Source organism: Diorhabda carinulata, chromosome 10 (genome assembly GCF_026250575.1).
Source record: "Diorhabda carinulata isolate Delta chromosome 10, icDioCari1.1, whole genome shotgun sequence".
Taxonomy (NCBI): Eukaryota; Metazoa; Arthropoda; class Insecta; order Coleoptera; family Chrysomelidae; genus Diorhabda; species Diorhabda carinulata.
This window is the reverse complement of record NC_079469.1, coordinates 11,504,284-11,522,954: the sequence shown is the minus strand read 5'-3', so window position 1 is coordinate 11,522,954 and position 18,671 is coordinate 11,504,284. Positions and strand designations below refer to the sequence as shown.

Sequence of the window (18,671 nt, the reverse complement as noted above, 5' to 3'; positions counted from 1 at the left end):
CGATTCAAACAATTATATAAAAAAATATAATACACACATTTCTCGAACATTGCAAGCAAATGATTTCTAGGCAAAACATCTTGATCATCAGCTGGGGTTTCAAGTGCCATCTTCAAAATTCTTGCAATACCTACTTTCAGCTCTCTTTATAAATGTGCATTTTGGACTCTATTTTATAGCAAATAATAGTGAATAAGTTTTTTATGCACTCCTTGGTATCATTAATAAGAAACGTGTCTATGAATTTTGAGAATTTTATCGCAAAATATATTTTAAAACGTGTTGAAAATATTTGTTATAGATATTTGTTCCTCTATTTTGGAGGCATATGAGTACCGGAATGTTAAAAAGGGATAGGAAGAATTGAAAAGCATATTTTTTAAGAAAATTATATATTAAAAATATTATAATTTGAAATTAAGGTAACATCTCAACTTTTTCGCTCACTCGGAATACTGTTTGCCTCGTTATCTAGATTTATGTGCTTAAATTTATCTGCAATTTGTCTCTCATCCAAATTATTAACAATCGCGAACAAAAACGCCTGATTCCTGAGAACTTTCACCTTATTCTCAAGAGTACAGACTGAACTTTTTGAAATAAGATCCTGGTGTTTTTTACTATTGAAAAAATAATTTTTAAGCATCTCGGTTGTGCTGTTTATCACTGACTTCAATTCGCTTATCGGGACTGTTTCCCGCGGTGGCTCTGGCGCTATAGTTGGTTTCGGTTTTCTTCTAGTAGTCGGTTTCCTCTTAGGATTTTTCCGAACAATCACTTCTTTTTCTTTCAGTTTTGTAGTGATGGTAGCCGTTTTTTGTATATCACGAATAGTATAATCGAAAGGTTCAATTTTCTTGGTAGTTGCATTATATTCGGGTCTCTCGTGTACATTTACAGGCCATTCTTTAGGTAGTTCCACCACATGCGATTTTTCATCAATCTGTGGATAATAACATCAATATATGTATTCTATCAATAAATTAGTACGGTGTATAGAAAGAATCATGAAACGTTGAGCAAATATATTATTTTCCACTCTATTAGTTTCTGATAATTTTGCTAATTAATTAAGAGAAGAGATATACAATTTATTCCATAGTTACAGAAGAAGAATTATTAGAAAAATTAGAAAAGTCTTCTATGGAAGGAATTTCATATAATGAATTTCCAAATACATTGGCGATATTCATACTGAAAATACTGTTTAGACCAACACTCACAATTACACAGTCTGACGCACGTTTCGATAATCAAGTTATCGTCTTCAGAGACTGAAGGTAAACTCTTTACCTGTAGTGGTGGTGTAAACAGTGTATTCAGAATAAAAGTAAGAAACTAACCTAACCTAACCAAATCATGAGCCATTTACGTTGCTAATTCGAAATAATACAAAACGGTTCGTGTTATTTGTTTTATAAATCAAATCACAGAGGGTAAGTTATGAGAAATTGACAAAAAATTCTAATTGGTTTTAGTGTTCACACAACTAATTTGTTTATTAAATTTTTTCATGATGCTAAACTGAACTGAAAAATTCCAAGACCGGCTTTGGAAAAATCAATTTAGCGATTCGTATCTAAAATCTACTTGACAGGCAGAAGTGTTGCCTGCAGGCGCCCAGAACGTCAGTTTATCGGGATTCCTTTCTTTGGAGAAGTTAAAGCTTGTGAAATCAGCGAGCGAATCTTACAGTCGTTTAATATAAATATCAACAGGCATCTCCACACGACAGGCACCACTCTAACTACTTAAGTTCGAGTGGTGCCTGTCGTGTGGATGCATAGGTTTCACCCTCTTGTGCTTGCTTTTTAGATAAAAAAATATTGCAGCCTCTTCAATATTTCTTTTCAAATGCAATGAGTGGTTTTCAAACTACATAAGTAACTAATGGAAACGACATATGCGACGATCTTACTAAAAATAGAGAAACTGAAATAAGTACCTATATCTAATATTTATGTATAAATTCAACTACATATTTCTCAATTTTAAATTTTTAGACTAAAATCGCATTAGTGCATCAATTTCGATAAATATTGAATTGAATTGATCCAAAAGTCATGTACTAATTTGTGTTGACTGTTCAATTTAAATTATGGAAACTTTAGGTCAGATAATAAAACATTGTATCGACTGTACGAAATCAAAATAACGAGTAGCTCTAAAAAGTTTTAAAATGATTGATTGACCGTTTGACGTGTCTTAATATTTTATACCAATGGTAATATTTGTCATTCATTTACTATTATTTATTAATTATGTACAAGTATACATATTTTTCTGTGTGTATCTACGTTAGGTACTGTGTTGGCTTTGGTAGAGCTTTTGTTACTTTCGCTCAGAACGTCTCAAAATCAGCTCTAATCCACAGAATGAGGACGACTTAGTTTCTGTTAATGGGTTTTGTAATGGTAATGGAGATTTCCTTATCGTAGAACTTCCAGTCATCCTACTTTTCGGTCACTTTTAAACTATTTGCGAAAAAATGACACTTTCCTAGAGTAAGACCAGAACGACATGTAGATGGAAAGCAGAAAGATGACTTTATTACTATGACTTCATTATAACTTTATTACTACTAACCTCCAATAAGCACTAGATAAGTAATTAGAGAACTGATGAAGAAACTGATTTGATAGAATATATCGAAACATGTTTGAATATAAACTATGGATGCACTTACAAAGAAATTAGAATCTTCGATTATGGTAATGTACGTATCATACTTAATTGCGAATTGCGAATCAGTGGCAAATTAATGAGAAAGCTGAAATTGCCTGGATTGAGTCTGCTTTGAGGAGAAATGAGGAGAAACTTGTGAAAATCTGATAATAATTTGGGTAGTCAGATTTCAACAAAGTAGCTGTGACAGAGTTTTTTGAAAATTACATTCCGATGCATGACAGAACGCAGCTTAAAACAAATATTCAATGTAGATGAAACTGGCGTAACAGTGTTGCGTGGATTCGAGTAACTCCTCATCGCTGATGTTTTCTTTTTCATCATCATTCATTGTTATTCATTAATTTGGACAAAACTTCGAATAAAACAAATAATTTCAGAAAATTAGAAATTTGAGGTTATGCAAAATCATCGAAGTGAAACTGTCAACTGTCAACATTGAAGTGGCTAGAGTCACATGTTAAGGAATTTAAAGTTGTCTACTCCAGAGCGTCCCGAAAGTGTTTTGCAGTGCGGAACTGTCACTTTCACTACATGGAACACTCAAAACGCAACTTTCGGTATGTAGATGAATACAGAACAAACAACTTTCAGATAGCGTCATCTAAAAAATGAATTTAGTACGGTACGAGATAGATGTAGATGGACGAGGCGACGAAGGAGCCGAGTCAAGAATATCTAATCGAGTACCGTAATAATAATAATAAATTAATAAAGTAATAAATTCTGCTGAAAAATAGTATTATTGGAAATAAAGAAGTACATTCAGTAATTCTTACAATAAATGTTTCTGGTAACAGTAGTTGCACCATTAATGTTAACATTTAAAAATTAGAATGAAAGTTCAATTATTGATGTTAATTAACTTTTAATTTATAATTATTTCAAACGGGATTGGGAGAATTTAAGAGTAAAATACAAGGATACCTGCATGAAATGACGGATGTTCGCGTTTGTTCGGTCTTTGGTCAATTTGCCCACGCTATATTCGAGCATTCCCAGATAAATTTGGTATGTCACGTGACCCTTAATAAAGTATGGACCCACAACACCTCCCGCATGGATACCTTGGCTCACACACACCCCAGACAGGTTTAATTCTTCTTCAATAAAGACGTAAGGAGTCTGGTCGTTCCATTACACGCAGTTATGTCGATTGACCGTACCGTTTAGCTTGAAAGTTGCTTCATCCAATCATAAAATAGAATGCTGGATTTGCGCATTATCCTGACTGCATACGAAGTACCACTCGCAAAATTCCAATCTGTGGTCGAAATCATTCTCGTTAAGTGCGTGGAGGTGATGCAGAGACACAGACACAATTGTCTGAAGCACGAACATGCTCCGTTTCAATCTTTTTCGACAGAGTTGCTAAACTTATGAACATTGCAGGACTTATGTCGACCTCTGTATAAAGGAAAGTGCTCAGCTAACTAAGACTGCGTTTCAAACAACTGGAAAGAACTCATCCGGCATTTTTGTATGATTATCTTCATCAGTTCTGTTCATATGTGAAGTTAACTGGTTTGTTTTTTGTTAATTCAGTTTTTTTGAGTAGTTTGACATTCTGTTTAAACCAATCGGAGGATCATTACTCGACAAATTTCGAATGTACGCGTACAACTCTGGATTATTGAAACTGCCGATCACTTAGTAGTCAATGATTGACTTGTAGCATTTGTGCACACATTATGATTTACTAATAAAATGGGTGATTATGAAAATAACAGAAAACGTCTTGAAAAATCGAAACGTCAAAATTTATCTTTCTTTTAAAAACTATCAAATAAAAACTAATTTTGAAACAGAACAGACCTAAAATCAAGAACATTTAGATGCATTTTTATATATTTTCACAGAACTGATAGATACAAATTTTTCCAACTTCTGATCGAAGGGAAAATCGAGGAAAAATATGATCCTGACAGACGAAAAAGCTTCATATCTGAAGAATATTCGCGAGAATATACGCTCTCAGACGCTGATAGCCAGAGACAGAAATGACTGCTGGGGTTATCGCCAACATTCGTGAGAAGAAGGCACCTAAAGAAGAAGAAGTATTTGAACTAAGTTTTGACGTCATAAGTTACCAGGATATTAATTCCTTTATCCAGTGGTTGATGATTCAGCAACTGTTGATCGAAACGATATGGTTTCTAAGTTACCAGACCCCAATGTGGCAAAAACTACAAGAACCTCCAAGCTGTTGTCTTTTAGTGACACTATATTACACGATGCGAATTAGTTGGGATATGTTATGTTGTTATAGCTTCTTAAATTTACATGTGATTCAAACTGTCTCATTGCATGGTTGAAATTACGTCACTGGAAAGGCACATTCAGCCATCAGCTATAAATTTTGTATATGGAGGTACAGCCAAATAAGAACAATTTGTTGTACATAAATAAGTATTTTAACAATACAAACTGTGTATAATTCACTGTACATTGGTAATATAACTCTTCTCCCTAAATAGTTTTCGTCTATACATTTCGAAAAGAAATTTGTAGAGAAAACTTTTACCACTCTGTCCAAAAAGTAGAGGGAAGTACCAGCAGCGTTTTTTGAAAGTCATCATATCTCAGCATTTGTTTCAAGAAAAAAATTTTATCTTGTTTCCTATGTCCCCAAAAGAAATGAGTATTTCATTTATTATCATAACATCAAAGACATATAGTTTTACGTGAATTTTATGGTGTGCTAGATGCAGCTGGAATGAAGAAACAATGCCTTTCAAATTTATTTGAACACTTGGAAAACTTGTTAGTTGCAGAGCAAACAAAAACTGGATTTGAACTACCCAAAACAGTAATGATGAAAATAACACTCACACTCTGACTGAAATATTTGTGCACAGTATACCTTATACAGTAGTAAAGATTCCTGGCATCTGTTATTTATTTTATTTTGATATTAGAATAGTTTTCCACATAACAATGACTCGATGTGGGATTAAATTTGGAAGTGAATAACTAACCTTCATTTCATCATCGCTCGTCTCCAAGAATACAAAATCTTCCTCAAAAATAACTTCGTTCGTTAAAATCTTCGATTTATTTCTTACGCTTCGAACTGGATTTCTTCTAACTTCACTACAATCTTTACTTTTCTTATTCTCATCTTTTTTGATCACTTCACAATCTTCAACGAAGATGACTGCTTCTTTGTCACTTTCTTCCGAAATATTACTATAATCTGATCTCTCATTAATTTCTGACAACTGATTCTTGTCACCAAGTTCAGGCGCACATGATTCTAAAGACGACAACTTCACGTTTTCTTTCCGCGAATCAGTTCTATTTTCTGATAAATCACGATCCGTTTTCCATTTCTCATTTTCATGTTGAAAATGACTAGTATCTAATTCTAGTTCCAGTGGATTTTCTATAAAAGCATCTCCATAAGGATTCAAAACCAGAGGACGTTGCTTTGGAGTAGGAGAATGAAATATCATTAAAGGTCTATCAAACGTAACCATTTGGAAATGGTTATGGTCGATTCCTTGAGAACAATGGCATCTATTCATCATTATTGGTGGTATAAAATCCACATTTCCAGACCTATACAAGAGTTATTCAATTAATTTTCACTTATTAATAAGTTAGTTATATATTGAATTGATTGATAATGATAAAAATGTAATTTAAACTTAAATTGATAAAATTGAGAAAAACTTACATCGACTCTGGATTTTGATGAATAATTAAAGAGTGCATGTTTTAAATGTCATATAAGTAATCGCGATTTTGTTATGCGTAAATCGGTTGCCTAGATAACGTACTTAATGGAAGAATGTGAATATCTGTTCTAATTTTTGACATTTAGAATCGATTGGATTATCGATTAATCGAATGAATGGTCATAATTCCTTCAACAACATTTTACAATATAAATAAGGTTGGTTAATGCAGAATTATGGATTTCATAGTCACCTCATATGTCATGTGAAATTAAATCTACGTCATTGAAGAGATCAAAATATTTTCCGAAAAAAAATCGATTCAATTCAATATGGAGTGCAAAGGTTGGAAATAGTATAAAGTGAGGTTATCTAGACAAAAAATTCAAAAATTTAAGCGACGTTGCACGATTGTGAATAGAATGGATTTAAATAGTCGATATAAAAAGGCGAGGAAGTTATCGGGACAAATAATTAGAACAAAATGAAAATCGAGAGAATGTGAAATAAATATCAAAATATATACGTAAATTTGAAAACGAACTGAGAAATATACAGAAAAAAAAGTGTCCAAATCATACGAATGTAGGATGAATTTGCTAATTAAACAAAAGTTTTTGAGGTACTAGATAGCAAAACAAGAATAACCGAATAAAATCTTCGAAATAAAAAAAACAGCAAGGGAAATGGGAAAAGATAAATAAAATAACCATTATTTGGAGGAAATAGGGAATTACAGGGCTTTACATCTATACATACAATTTTCACAAAATTTTATATTAAAATGACTTCTTAAAGAAGATGAGTTAGAAATAATCAAAGGAGGAGAATATTGAGAGACGGAAGAAGGAAAACCATTTCAATTGGAAGATTAGCTACCAAAATAGAGCTTAAAATGTTATTGGATACGTATTGAGGTTATGGAAGTTATAGAGGAGATTCGATAAAAGTACGTCTTTCCCATTGTACAATCTCATTCAGTTTTCGTTATATTCACTGAATAATACAATTAATTAAATCTATCAATTTCACAAATAAATTCAAGATCAATTACTTAGACACATTGATATGGCTGAAGAGCTATTTGAAAGACCTTTCAAATAATGTATTGCAGCATCTATATTTCTATCTAAAACTTTTAGCGATAACGTCTTCACGCTCAATAGATAACCTCACAAATAAAAAGGTATCCATAAGAATAGCCGGTTTACGAAATAATGAATATATTCCTTTTATTTTGACTATACTGTCTAATAACATTACGGACTGAAATATAAATCATAATTTTAAAAGAAATAGACAAAAATAAGAAGTTATATTGCTTCAGTATTATTGTATATCCAGATTTTCCTGTGGATTGGAGATATACTCGAATACATCGTTGATAAAATCAGGATTCTGTGTATTTGGTCCCTTCGGTGTGCTCCTAAATCCGCCAATGGTGGAGAGAAAGGTCACTAATTCGACATGGGTTTTATCTAATTCCCACTCTCTCTTTCAGAAATACCTTTTTGAATTTAATGCGGATTAGACCCAGTTGTCACATTGTGGAGAATGTTTTTCGAAATTTAATCTTTTCGCCTCACTGATATTCCAGAATAAAAGTTCAGTGACCGAAAAGAAGTCTCACGCTTTGAATGGAGATAATGCTTGAAAGAATCTTAAGACTGATTGCGTTATTCGGGAACGTTGATAGGAGCTCTTTAGACAAAAGGAGATTTTTTGACTTAAACTCTAAAGGCATTCATCCGAAACTGTGAAATATTTTCACGCTTATCATGAGGACTTTATCCATTCTCGTTCAGAGATATTTTCATTAAAATAAAAATTTGAAATCAATTGCATATAAATTTAAAACGCTTGCTGTTGATAATACAACTGATTTTATTAATTGAATACATCCAAGGATTTAAGTCTCTCATTTCACATAGTATTTTATTGATACATATACTACTAAAAACAATTTACTCTGGCTCCAATGATTCCTTTTTTACAAGTCAAAATCAATAAGAGTTCATCTGCACAGAAATAAATTTTGATTTTGTTCAATTATCATTAACTCCAGATCAATAACCTTTTTTGCAAGAAAACATATATACATACACTTTAGAAAACAGATTTTTTTGAAGTGTATTTTCTTCAATGAAATTCTCTGCCTGTTATATTACTTCCTATTTTCTTATGTTGACCAACCCCTCTTGATCTATTTTCTCCCTGTTCATACAAACTGAACATGATTCACCAAAATCCTATAGATAATCTACTCGCGAGACCTTTTCTTAGTGACTAGGTGAAATAATAAGCCGTGTTTCTTTTTGGTCTGGGTAATGGCCGATTCATGTTATAACCTTGATTCATGAGGCTCTTTGACAAGAAATTGTTCATAATTTTGATAGTTTTTGAATTGCCGTTGCCATACTAAATCCTAAGTTTCCATATTGTTTTGAAAATCAAGAGACAATTAGAGTTAACAATGAGATCCATCACTTAATTGATCATTAAATTTGCTATATATATTGCAGTTTATATTATAAAACAAATCTGGGGTGATTTGCAGGTCGCCACATTAAAGTTTTTAAGAAAATGAAAAATCCATTTTTGCGAACAATTTCCTCGAAATAATGTCTATCTTGTGTATGTTAGTATTTTTATGACAGAGTTAAAATACGTAGTTCTAAGAGATCCGTTGATTTTGATAAAAACTTTTTTAAAAACTGAAATAAGTAACTTTGAATCTTCAGCATTTGCATTTACGGTAAGATTCTGATAAAATTGATGGTAAACACTGTCTATGTATTTTAACCGAAACAAAAGATTCTCCTTCTTCTTTGGATTAATGGTTTGGGATCATCATAAACCTGTGGCAAAAACTCGGGGATAATGTTTCCTCTTCTTTTAATACTAAGCCGACAAAGCGGCTCATTCTCATCATGCGAATACTTCACTTCAATAACTCCAAGTGGCAGTTCTTTTGAAAAGCGTAATACTTTAAAGTCATGCCAACGTATATTTGCTCCTGCTTCGGTGTGATCGCGCTTAACAAAAACGCTTCTTAACAAAGAAGAATAGAGCAGGAAGTCTTCTTTTTGTATTTCAACAACCTCAAAAGGTTCGAACAAACTGATACCAATCATAAGGAATCGATATTACATGAAGCTTTTTTGCTAGTTCGATTCGTGCATGATCTGAGTCACATTCTAGTCTGGAGTGGCCAACTTCTAAGAACTTGTGTTCAATAATGTTCATATTTTTCGATTGACGCAGAAACCAAGAAAGTTCAGCTGCCACGTTATTATTTTTATTTTGACCGGGGCAAGAATCTGAATATAAAACTACCTTATTAACACTATCGAGCAAATCTTTCAAAAATTGAATGATACAAGAGGCAATTTTATCTGCGGTTTGACAAAACTTGTAATTTTTGTACAACAATCTCTCATATTAAAGTTATAGGTCCATAATTGTCTTTTATAATATACTTCACTTGTACTCGAAGGCGTAGGTAAATTCTGTTGAAGATCGAAAACAATGACACGTTCAGTTTCGGAATTTCTAGCTCTCTCTTTGTCAATTGTTTTTTCGACTGTAAACTTTTTCCGCCATTTCCAGATGTTTATCTTTCTCCTTTACTTTATTGTTTCGCTGTTCTTCAGTAGCTGCACATTTTGGAGCTTGTTGCACGTTTTGCAAGTGTCAATACTTGGGTTTTTCTATTTTATAGCCTAGTTCATTGAATATTTTTGCATATATTGAATAACACAATGGTTTTTCCATTCTTTCAGTCTTTCTTCTATTAACATACATGTCATACATTTTTGAAATGGTAAGCGTAAGTGCTAAATACAATTTTGATGTATGGCTTCTCGAGTAGTGACTCTGATATTTTGGGAAACTGTTAATATGGTTTATTACTTCTTGTCTTTCTTCATCTTTTGCATTTACCGGTTTCTGCTGTCCACTTAAATTTTCGTCTATAAATCCAGTTTGGCACGCACGTCGCTTTGGAATTAGAATATCAACCTTTACCCTTGTGGCTGAATGGACTTTTTGGAACATAGTCTTGCTAAAATTTAGTCCCTATCTCTCGTAAGTTTTATTTCTTCCTTTCCGTTCTACTTTTTTTTCGTACAATTTAATCCTGTCGCTTAAAACTTGATCTTTGTAAGTCACATTTCTTAACAAGTTATTGAAAATTATTTTTTGACTCTTTGGAGTCCGTTTAATAGCACAATTCTTCCTGCAACAGCTAATTACAGGTGTAAACTCTTTAGCTGGTACCAAAGTACCCTTTCTAGTTAAATACTCTTCCACTTCTAATTTCTTTTCCTTTTCTGTTAACTAACTTTGGTTTTCCAACTTGATCGTTCGCCGCTTCGATCTTGTTTTCTTTATTTGCTTGATTTGTTGCGTTTTCTTCCCTATTTCGATTAATTGAGGAATTATCTAATCTGATTGTCTTCGGTCCAATTCTTACAATGGATGGCTCATTTTCAGATTCTTCCGATGAATCTTTAGGAATATAATCGACATCCCTGTCGTCGTCACAAGATTCGCTATCATAATAATTTTGTAAATCATAACCTCATCCTCTCGACTTTCACTACAGCTTGGTTCAGATTTAGAATAATAATTTGAATTATTTCTGTTTCCCTCTGGTTGAGCTTCGTTCATGTTTGGTTCGAGAAGAATAGCGGTGTAAGGAGCTAAATCAGCTAGACTGGGAATGTTTTCAACAGTGACGTTCCTAGTTTCATTAGCACTAATTTTTTCATTAAGCTGAATTTCTATCATTTCTAACATTCGTTTTCCTCGTGACATGGTGTAAATCTAAAATCAATATCTTGCATTACTATTATAATTACTAGAATTATTTCTTTTTAGTTTTTTTTTTAATTTTACTAAGGCTCAGTTAATTGACCGTTTAATTAAATTTGTATTAATTTGTGATTCCCCACTGGTAAATCACTGGTAACCACGTGGCAATTTTCAAATTTAGTTAAATGTGAATAAACAGACCTTTGGTTCAAAAATTAATTTAGTACTAATTACCTAATTCCAAAAACTAGTTGTATTTATTTTCTTAAAGAAAACAAAAATAATCCTACTCACCTATTTTATTGGCTTTTTATATTAAAAACTAAACTAAACAGAAGCTGCACTGACATAACCTTAATACAATTTGTCTAAACTTGATATGTCACCTTTCCAAAGCCGACCAAACATGATATGTCAGACATAACAGGTTTTGGCAAAAACTGAAATTGCGTTCACAGACATATCAACTACTGTCAATTTTAAACGCATGCTCAGATTCTTAAAATTAAGAAAATATGATATATCAGCTTTTGGTTAGTTGAGGGAAAAGTAGTTTTTTTTGTTGGCGCATCGAGCTCATCATCGTCGTTTATGTTCGAAGGAAGCGAAAAAGTACCAAAAACATACAAAAATCACTACGAAAAGCAGGAAAGTAGCTAAAAATATCCGACAAAAATGGCCGTTCATTATGGGATTTTCAGCTCGAAGGCGGTAACGAGATGGCTGAGTATAAAAACGGAAGGGAAACATTGTTAGTATCTATAGCACAAATATAGGCCAAGTGCTGCTGATGGGAAGACCTAATTAGTATACAGAGTGTATTAAGTAAATCAAGACTCAATTTTTAATAATGTAATGTTTATGAAAATTACTCATTAAGTTGCAAAGAACGGAAGTAGTTTTCAAGAGCTGTAGCTGATTTACTTCAAATTATAAGATACCAAAATCCCCCGTATTTATGCCTCGGTGAAAATTTGACAAAATTGGTACATTTGTTGCACGTGGATTTGAAGAACATTATAACCTATTAAAATTTTGGAAATGCTCTACTTTATGTTTCAATTTCTATAAATGAATTCAAAGAGCTTCATCCTATGTATCAATTGAAGTGATACTGGAGGAATTACTTGGTTAACATAACATTATGACCTAGAAAATGATGAAACCAAATAGAAACACCAAAATATGGATAACTGGAAAAAACAATCTGATCATAGAAGAAAGAAGGATAATATAAATAAGAAAATATAAATCAATCTTATCATAAATTGATTTTTATTCTATTCTATTCATGCCTTCCCTATCAAGTGGGTTCAATAGTTTTATACTACTGATCACAAAAAGTCGTTATGGATGCATTACAAAGTCACAAATCTAAATACAAAAATTGAGAATATTTATAATAATCGAAGAAACAGAGGGCATTTGATTAGAGAATGAGAAGATGGATTTTTCTTATCAGAAACTCAATTTCCGACTCTTTCCAATTCATAACTTCCATTCTAAACGTTTATCAAAAAATTTCAAAATTTATGTGTTATACATCACAAGAAGGCTTCACAGGATGATGAAACTAAATAGAGAGGTTCAGAACATAGATAACTATGCAAATGGTAATGAAGACATTAAAGATGAAAATAAGTAGAGAAACTCAGAATATGAATTAACGTGGTTATTATGGTCTAAGAAAAAGAGGGTATGTAAATGAGGAATAAAAAAATACGAATAGATTTATCTCATCAAAAACCCAATTTTCAGTTTGAATCATGCATTCCTTCTTCTTTCAGCTTGTATTCAGAAATTCCAATAATTTCAAGCTACGATCACAAGAAATAGTAATTAAGGCATTAACTTGAAATATATAGTTTTGCAGAAGACCTAGCATTATGAATCGAAAACTGAAGAACAGTTGAAGAAATATAGATAACTGTTTGTGAAAAAGACATATAAACATGGCACAAGGAGATTTTTCGAATCAAACATATAAATTTTCATTGTATTCCAATCTTTCCAATCATGTCCCTCAACATCATTTCTATGATGATGCTCTCGAAAGTAACTTAGGTTTTGGTTGAGTAGTACCTGAAATCATAAATTAATAGGCTCCTTTCGCACACCTCCAATGTTTTGACATTATTAAAATCTACAGTGTTCCCACAAACAGAAATCTATATTTTTATTCTTTGACTCAGTCAATGAAGACCGTGAGTACTAACCAATCAATAATTCTAAGTCTCTTTGTTGCTATTTGGCTTTCATAATACAATGGAATCACTGGAAACTAATATGTAGATCACCATACTAAAGTAGTCGTCCTTAGAAACAGTTCAAGAAATATACAAAAACTATTACCCTAGAATAGCCGTATGTAATATAATAATATGATTTCACTTCACAATACCTGTCATCTACTCCTTCGAAAAAGATTTTGAGATTGTTGAAGCTACCAAGCTCTATCACATAAACATAATGTTTACAGCCCCGTATGAAATTTGGTAAATAACTAATAAACCGTCAGTTCACGTGGACTTGATGAATGTGTGTCAAAATTCATCATCTCCAATAACAATAGAAACGAGTCGTAAATATGAATGCATTTCTATTGGCCAAAGCTACCGTCAGGCGTATATACAAAATTTCTTCGAAATATTTCTGTCAGACAGTGTTCGATAAGCAGTGTCGTTGTTTGGTGAAATTAATTTAATTCGTGAATAAATTCATAAGGCTTTTACCTAACATTTCACCCAGTCAGTAATCGTTAATGACATCGCATCCTACAACTCGAGGCAACGCCTTAAGATACCAAATAGTAGTAATAACAAAGCTCAAATTTTAGCATTTATATCTGAAAAAAATATTCGTATTTCTGTAAGCGAAAGTAAAAAAGGCCCGACAAACAACGAGTTGCTTGCTGTTATTGAAGGTTTAAAGTTTAAAGAGAAAATTAATTATATTGACAAGCTGTGCAAAGAACAGGGTCATATTCTTCTTAGACCACCTTCATGCTATTGCATATTCAACTCTATAGAGTTAATATTGGCAAAAGTAAAATCAGAATTACGAAAATGTAATCAATCTCCAGAACTGAATGAAGAGGTGGTAGAGCTCGTAAAGAAAGTTCTCGCAGCAGAAAAAACTGAAAAAACTGTATTGAACATATTATCAAAGAAGAAGAGTATGTGGTGTCACCCTCTTCACGACCCTTCATAATTCAATCAAATTAAGACTCTGGTTCAGACGATTCTGACTACCATAATTATTTATGAAGATACTTTGGAATTGGAATGTTTTTTTTCTACTGTTTTATTTGCAAAGAATTTATTTTCCTTCATGGTTTTCGCATTGAAATTTGTCAGCAAGGGTTTCGAGCCAGTTTTTATAATCTGCAATTGATATTGGAAGAACTATAAGTCCGTTAATACATTTTTAATCACATGTGCTAAAGACCTACCCCTTGAACTGAATATAAAAATAATTATTGCGAGAAATTTCATGAGCTACTCTTACAATACGACTAGCTCAATAGAAGCTCACGTACTATAATTGAGCTTTATTCCAGACGAGCGGATTTCCAGCAGTCGAATCAATTTAGTGAACACCGGCGGACATGGAATTGGACACACGCGGCAGACATACACCAATTACCTCGAATTGCACAGCGCGGATTCATACATTTAGAAATCTATCCCGATAGGTATCTATCGTTCAGTTAAATATTCAGAATTAACGAAGCGTAAAGTCGGATTCACATAGTACACATCAAATACATTAAGATTTATTTTAGAAATAATCTTTGTGAGAATAAATCTATTCATCGTTTTCTCTTCAAATGATTAATTTTTTCCTGCATGATATTCAAGAGATCCAAATCCTTATAATTGTGGATAGATGTTCTGCTTTATTTTATCCATCAAATAACGCGCTTTAGTGTACCAAGTAAATGGAGTGTAAAAAGTACAATTATTTTGTTTCAGGCAGAAACAAGAAAAACAATCCAATACAGTACACTAATTGAACAAATCACAAAAAATATTCGAAAAGTGCAATTATTGTTTTCTGTCTGGAAGAATAACTCATAGATTTTTACATAATCGTCCTCAGCGATAAAATGGAAACTGTTCACCTGAAGATAAAAACAACTTTATCAAAACACCTGTCAGAGAATCAACTGATTTAAAAAAATATTGAAACGGAGGAGGTGGGGAATTGCACTACTAGGCAGCAATCAACAGTAAAGTGAACTAGCAGTGGTTGATCACTTCGCCTCGCCCTTTCGCGTCCTTTGACTCGCGCCTAAAAAACCGACACTTTTGGCAGCGAATGTTGGACGAGGTGAGTGAAAGCGAGGGGAGAGGAGCGTCCACACTCTTGCACTTGTGTTTCCTCGTCCAACCTCATGGGGAGTCAGAGATAGAAAGCAATATAGTCCATCAATTGAAAATTGTGCAAAAATGTAATTCCGTTTCAAACGTGATTTTAAGCATGTTAATGTGGTCATCTCGCAATTTTCTTATTTACTATTTGTAAGGATGGAAAGTTGGAAAGTTATTACTTCTTATCATATTTACTTCTAAGGTTTGGACCAACAAAAGTGATTGAAGTCAGTCAATCGCGTTTGTATTGGCAATATTCTTCTCTGCTTCTCATTAATCTTCTCTTCAATAATTATTCCCAATATTTCTAGTTAATGAGATATAAATGACATGACCCTATTATAATATTGCTCCAAAGAAGGTAACCCAATCATATTCAACAACTCTCTTCCAAAAAAAGTATCCAAAAATAAAAGAAACATACTCATAAAAAGTTTTCTGTTCTTTGGGTTCTTGTATATGTACAAACAGACGTTTTCAGGGATAAAATAAGTTGAACTCAAGTAAAGCTGTATTGAAATTTTCACAGTTATTATGCTATACTGTATTTTCACCTTAATAAATGTAATGTAATTTCATTGTCTTATAACTTTTCACACTACCTTAACTTCCATGGAGCCTAACCTACACCACCTAATAATCTGCTCAAAAATATTGGAGCGCATTGGCCTACTTGGTCGACGCTATGATTACTCCGACAATCGATGAAGGTAAACAAGAGTATATCTTGTTCATCTGTATTCGATATCAATGTTATGACTCAATATAACCAGTAATTACTTGTCTTGAAAATCAATGTGAACAAGTACAAGTACATCTTGTTCATATGTATCTGATTTATTAATTGGTATTTGAAACAATATCTTATGCTAAATATTCCTTTGTGCTTTAATAGATTGAGTTCCTTTACACGTAGTGCATGGACAAAAATGCAGGATTCAACTTTCCCAAGGGAAAATGTGAGCTTCTAATATACAAAATTATTATTTAAAAAATTCAATCTTTGGGGCTCCAAATTGAATTCAATTGAAATATGAATCAATCCAAAGCATATAAAATATAACTATAATAGTATATTCCTACTAGATTTAACAAATGTTGTATCTCCGTTTTATTTTCAAGGAAATGTTATGAGTGAAGGAAGGTTGAAAAATCGAGGAAAATTCATTCATTGAAGTTTTCAATCATATCATTCCTGAGTAGTTTTCCATTGTCGAATGTTAAATTACGATGCTGCATAAAATTCGGATAGTCTATATTGTAACTTTTGTTTGTTCTGGAATTACATGGAGTTTTTGTTTAACAAGACAAAGAGTCGTATTTCCAGAATCAGTTCATATCCAAAATAATAAAATCTATAAACATATTGAATAAAGTTACAACAGAAAGACTAAATTTGAAAGACACCCGAGAAATTGTATAATTCAATTTATGTTTCTTTTCCACTTTCATCCTAGAAATGAAAATAAATTTATATTTCTGTATATTCAGCTTCATACACGCGGACTACATAATATAGGGTAGCTCAAGGCACAATTTTCGCATTTTTGTTAACAGCATAATTCCCCTTAGACCTAATATCCTCAGAACTTCAATGGAAAATGGATAATATCATTGTTTTAATGATAAAAATGATGAATTACAATGAAATTCACACATATTTATCACCACATATTTATCTGTCGCCCCTACAAGTCGCAGTTTTCCAATAATGCTACATCGAACTGTTTAAAACCTTTCATTCAATTGCCACAAATTTCTATACCTCGTATGTTAGCGTTATGCGAAAGAAAACATTTTTATCTACATTTTGAACTAATATTAGAAAAAAAGTCAAACAATTCAAAGTGTATTCTATCAAATCTTTTCATAAATATTGTTACATAGTACCAGTTTATTTTTTTTTTAACAATTGGTATTGGTACCCGGTGAAGGTAGATTCTTTCCATCTAAAGTTAGCAGATGCCTTTGGAAAATTTCAGGGCTCTCACGAAATAATGATGATTTATTTTCCAAATTCGCTACCGATCGAATTTCTTAAATTTCATGCAACAAATTATTTCTATCATCTTTTGTAGGTTCAGAAAGACTGTGGTGGGGTAATTATTCCAAATGAATGTTTTCTTGCAGAATCCATCCAAAATATCCCGATTTCTGTCTAAGATTTCTGTTTATGCTTACACTAACCATCCACACTTTGTTTCAAAATACTCAACACCATTGTAGGACCATCCCGTATTTTTGTATATTCAGCTTCACACACGGACTTTTCCTGCATCATTCCAAACATGCATTCAAAGTGAAGGTTATGACGTTTTATTGAAAATTCTAGGAATAAATAAATATTTACGTTTTATGTTTACAAGTTCTGGAAGACTAGCATAGACCAGTAATACATGATGCACATTTGCCCGTTTCATATACTTTTAGGAGAGTCTTTTCTAAGCTGCAGTCCACTTTCAATATAGAGTAGCAGATAAAGTAATCATGAAAAATCTCAAAAAATATCAATTTTTATCACGAAAGTACAGTATGGAAAGTAGATGCTCTTTCAAATTTTCAAAAAGGACTTACTACTTTCATAATAATTTTAAATTAGTCCCATGAAATAGTTCCTCAAATGTAAATGTTCATTATAAGTTACTTGGAGAATTTCCCATATTTCTGTGAAATTAGAAGATATACTACAACTTTGTTTTTCATTCCTCACTTTCGCCAAAATTCGGATAGAACATTTTTCAAGGTTTTTGCGATCCTATTTTATTTTGATTTTGAAAAAATGTCGTAAACTCTAGAAAAAGTAATTTTGAAAACTCTGTAACATACGCAGGACCCATTTTCTTCAAATAAAATAAAGATGATGGCTTGTGATATGACAATTATAAAGGTTTGCAATTGTCTCTCCAGGAATATAGCACTTTTTGACTTTGTGACCTAAGTAGAGTATGGTCAAACTAAGTTGGTCATATATTTTCTGAAATAACTTATCAAACCACACAATTGTCGCGTCAATGAAGCAGTGAAACAGGCAATCTTCGAACTCAGGAACGGCTCCGATTTTGATAATGTTTCTGTCCTATTTTTATATTAATCAAAATAAGAAACCATTTAGAGGGAG

The 18,671-nt window shown here is 32.4% G+C and overlaps 1 protein-coding gene across 2 annotated transcripts; it reads right to left on the bottom strand.

The window, feature by feature from the left end:
- Positions 1-375: 375 nt before the first annotated feature.
- LOC130898583 (uncharacterized) lies at positions 376-13,704 on the bottom strand. 2 transcript variants are annotated; one of them, XM_057807980.1, is made up of 3 exons: positions 13,582-13,704; positions 5,664-6,246; positions 376-943 (listed from the first exon to the last, which is right to left on the bottom strand). In XM_057807980.1, the coding sequence occupies exons 2-3, from the start codon at positions 6,213-6,215 to the stop codon at positions 431-433; spliced, it is 1,065 nt and encodes a 354-aa protein (XP_057663963.1). In that variant the 5' UTR covers positions 6,216-6,246; positions 13,582-13,704; the 3' UTR covers positions 376-430. The 2 variants fall into 2 exon arrangements, with proteins under 2 accessions (XP_057663963.1, XP_057663962.1); XM_057807979.1 differs by lacking the exon at positions 13,582-13,704 and adding an exon at positions 6,365-6,456.
- Between the last annotated feature and the right edge of the window lie 4,967 nt (positions 13,705-18,671).